General features: G+C 48.4%; 1 protein-coding gene across 1 annotated transcript in view; it reads left to right on the top strand.

The window, feature by feature from the left end:
* DCTN6 (dynactin subunit 6) overlaps positions 1–3,674 on the top strand; it is a 9,273-nt gene extending 5,599 nt beyond the window's left edge. The window contains exons 5-7 of the mRNA XM_019522311.1: positions 743–790; positions 2,157–2,299; positions 3,498–3,674. Of these exons, the coding sequence (XP_019377856.1) occupies positions 743–790; positions 2,157–2,299; positions 3,498–3,596 (290 nt within the window). The 3' untranslated portion in view covers positions 3,597–3,674. The remainder of the gene's footprint in view (positions 1–742; positions 791–2,156; positions 2,300–3,497) is intronic.
* The last annotated feature ends 203 nt before the right edge of the window (positions 3,675–3,877 follow it).

The raw sequence follows: 3,877 nt of genomic DNA, 5'->3' as shown, positions 1-3,877 counted from the left end.
GATGTAGCCGCTGCAGACAGGTGGTGTGCAGCGATAGAAGCCTGCCCCCCCCCTCCCTGCCCAACGCCTCCCGGAAGAGCCGTGGCTTTGAGGGCACGGTGGGGCAGTGTGCCCCCAGATCGGGGCGGGGCAGGTGGCAGAGCGGGGGCTATGAGGGGTCTGCAACCACCCAAAAATTCGCCATAGCCTCTGCAGCTCGTTGCAACCCCAGCCCTGCCCAACCCAGCCCATGCAGGTCCAAAGACAGATGCCACCCCGCCTCCCCTTTGTGTTCGCCCAGCCCTGTCTGGGCTGTGTTTGCCCCAGTCCCTCCTTCACCACGGGGGGGGCGTTGATCTGCCCCCCCACACCCCTTCTCTTCCCCCTCTCCTTCCACCACTTACCAGGTACAGGCACTATTGACCATCATAAAGGAACCAATCCCCCATTTGTAACACTGTTCCTATGGGAAAATTGGTTCCAAGTTATGGTGTTTCGACTTAGGATGTGATTTAGAGGAACCAACTGCATTGTAAGTCTGAGGAATGCCTGTACTTTTAAGCTGTCAAACTGTAAGCCTTTTTGGGTGTCTCTCTTGAAGATAATAGTTATTAACTTTGCATCTGGCTTTGGCAATGAAAATCAGTCCAGTTCATATACTTTCATTTTCCTTCTTGGGCTGCGGTTTTATAGTTTCGAGTGAAAGTGTGTTGCTGGAACTAAAACACTAAAAATGATGTGTTTCTTTAACTATGCCTTACAGTTTCACAAGCCATGAAAGTGGGTGATAACAATGTAATTGAATCAAAAGGTAAGCAATAGTGACTTTTTTCCAGGGTGAAGATAAAAACACTCCCTTGGTAGGTTGGATACCTGTTACATTATGTTATATACTGTTAAGACAGGATCTATACCAGGAGTGGGCAAAATGGCAGATCGTGCAGGCGGCTGTACTCCATTTCCCAGCAGCCCCTGCCCCCCTGTCTCCCAGGTGTTCTCTACGGAGACCCTGGGAGTGCGGGGCTGTGATAGTGCAGGGCCGCAGAATTGAGGCTGTGCCCCAGCCCAGCCCCATGCTGTCACAGACCCACACTCCCAGGGTTTCCATGAATACTGGATGGGAGTGGCACAGACAGGGTGCACGGTTGGGCAGGTAGCTGCTCCAGGACTGGGGCCAGGAACTTGCAGCAGTGACAGCAGGGGCCGGGGCAAAGTTGTGATCCTTTCCCTGCATGCCCCTGTCCACAGAACCCATGCCCTTTGCACAGGCATGTGGGCAGAGGATCACAGCTCAGCCCCAGCCCCACATTGTCACTTCCTCAAGATCCCAGGGTCTCCCCAATCCTGCCTGCCCATCCCAGCCTCCCAGCCACAGACCCTGCCCACACAGGTCCTGGACCTTGTGGAAGTTGTGGAGCAGATGGGCTGGGGTGCCTGGACAACAGGGCTCTGGCAGCAGCAGTCAGAAGGAAACACTGCTGCTGGGGCTGCTGGGAAACGGAGTCCATTGTGGGCCTAATCCGGCCCACAGACCAGACTTTGCCCACCCTGATCTATACCTTTGCCTCTGCTAATATCTCATTCAGTATTGGTCTATTATCCATTAAGTCTTTTTTAGGCCACATCTCTGCTAGGGTAAAAATATTTTTTGAAATGTACAAACTAGTTGAGATACACCCAAGTAGGGAATCTGACCAAGTGACCTATGTTAAAACTACACCTGCCTGGCTACAGTTTTAGTATGGATGTGAATATGAAAATGATGTAGTGCTATCTGTCTCCTGCCCTTACAAAATGAAGGATTCCAGTATCTCTGCCATGCCTGACCATTGTGATCCCAGCCAGTTGGCAGCACTTCTGTTTAAAAGAACAGAGCCCAGCAAATATGAAGGCAGCATTTAATTGGATTTTAAAGTTTAAAGACATGAATGCAGTTGGGGACTCCCTTTTCAGTGTCAGAACAAGTTAATTGAGATTGAAAAGTCTTGTAGCTAATTTTAGTGACTATTATTTTTTAATTCTGTACTAGTCCATAAAAGCTAGACTTTATTTTGTTTGCATGCAGGTGGTTTTAAGCAAGTGTCCAACCCAAAGAGAAGTGGGAATGAAATTGTAAGATTACTGTAAGAGTATATCTACACTGCAGTCACAATAATGATTTCTCCGTTTCCTTGTAGCATTTGTGGGCAGGAATGTGATTCTGACCAGTGGCTGCATCATTGGGGCCTGCTGCAATGTCAACACATATGAAGTTATCCCTGAGAACACTGTGATCTATGGAGCTGACTGCCTGCGTCGAGTCCAGACTGAGCGTCCCCAGGTGAGTGTTCCACAAACCACACGGGAGAGTTTGTCCCCTGCCAAGGTGGCCAGACTCCATAGGGGTTTTGACCCTGTTCCTCTAAAAAATGGCCACTACTTTAAAAGCAAAAAGGGACTGGAGAGCTACTGTGTACATGTGGTCCAAGTAGAGGGAAGAGAATTCCTAGGTCCCAGTTTGCCTCCTATCTTCTTATAGCAGGAATAGTTTGTTTACTGATAGAGTGGTCCCTCATATCCTTACAAAACACCTCCAAGGCTGTAGGCAGGGGCAGCCTTCCAGGTCCGTCATTCTTTGTCTCTTTTGGTCTCTTCTGAAAGTTTTCTGAAGCAGCTCTGTAACCAGCTATGCTTTGCTCCTTCCCTGGGAACACTGCTTTTGTGAAGCTGATTGGCGTTATGTCCTCTTGTCTAAATATAATTCAGAATTCATTGTATCACTACTCATTTTGAAGCCCACTCATGAAAGAAATACCTAGTGGGTGCTCGCCTCCCTGTCCATTGCCTGCCTGTAAGTGCAAAATGCCTTCATGTAAGGCAGCGTTTCCCAAAGTTTTTCATCCCGCGGCACACTTACATGGCCTCCCCCACCCAATGGCACACCACAAGGGGGGAGGGGTGGGGAGGGATAGGGGTTTGGGTGGCGAGCAGCTGAATGCTGCAGATGAGGGAGTGGGGTGCTGCAAGCGGCGGAATGCTTCAGAGCTGCCCCTCTATCTGACTGCTGACCACTGTAGCAGCAGGTGGGGGGCATGGCTCCAGCCCAGAATGCCACGGCACACCTGGACATGCCTGGCAGCACACCAGTTGGGAAACGCTGATGTAAGGCATTTGGGCGCATAGCTTCACCCTCCATTGTATGCAAGCCCCTGAACAAGCATGCATTGGACAGACTAGCTAGTTGTCTCCAAAACGCATCATACTGTTATAGTAAGGTGACTGGGCCTGAGATATTTCTTAAAGTGACAAAAATGATGTTCAAGTGCCTTGTTTCGTCAGAAATTGACTCACTCTGCACTGTCAGACTCCTGCACTAGGGCAGAGATTCAGTGTGAATGTGCTTATCCAGTTCATGTCAGGAGTGTCACCTGTGCCGTGTCATGAGTGCATCTCTAATGATGTGGAGGGCCAGCCTAATGGTGTTCAAGTGCCTTGGTTTCTTACACCTTCCTTTTCTAATTCTTCACTGTACCTTCTAGCCACAAACGCTGCAGCTGGATTTCCTGATGAAAATCCTGCCAAATTATCACCATTTAAAGAAGACTATGAAAGCAGCATCTACTCCTGTTAAGAGCTAAGAGTTCTCCCATCAAGATATATTTCCCTCTTCTGCTCCAACTGATTTAGGAACTTTTCTTTCAATTTCCAGCTCTGTGTGCACAAAGAAGTCACTGATTTTTTTTTTTTTTCCTATTATGGTTTCTATATTTTTGCCAAGAGTTTAGTAGTATGAGTAATCTGCAATTGAGTGCTTTTGTGCACTATTTTTTTCTTAACAGAGTCCGGAAGAAGTGTTCATGGAAATCAGGAGACCGTTGGAATGGCACTGCAAACAGATGGATCATTTTGTAGGACTCAA

The sequence above is a fragment of the Gavialis gangeticus genome, unplaced genomic scaffold (assembly GCF_001723915.1).
Source record: "Gavialis gangeticus isolate Ggan-Ray unplaced genomic scaffold, GavGan_comp1, whole genome shotgun sequence".
NCBI classification, from domain to species: Eukaryota; Metazoa; Chordata; order Crocodylia; family Gavialidae; genus Gavialis; species Gavialis gangeticus.
The sequence above is the reverse complement of the archived record's forward strand: the minus strand, read 5'-3'. Positions and strand labels throughout refer to the sequence as shown.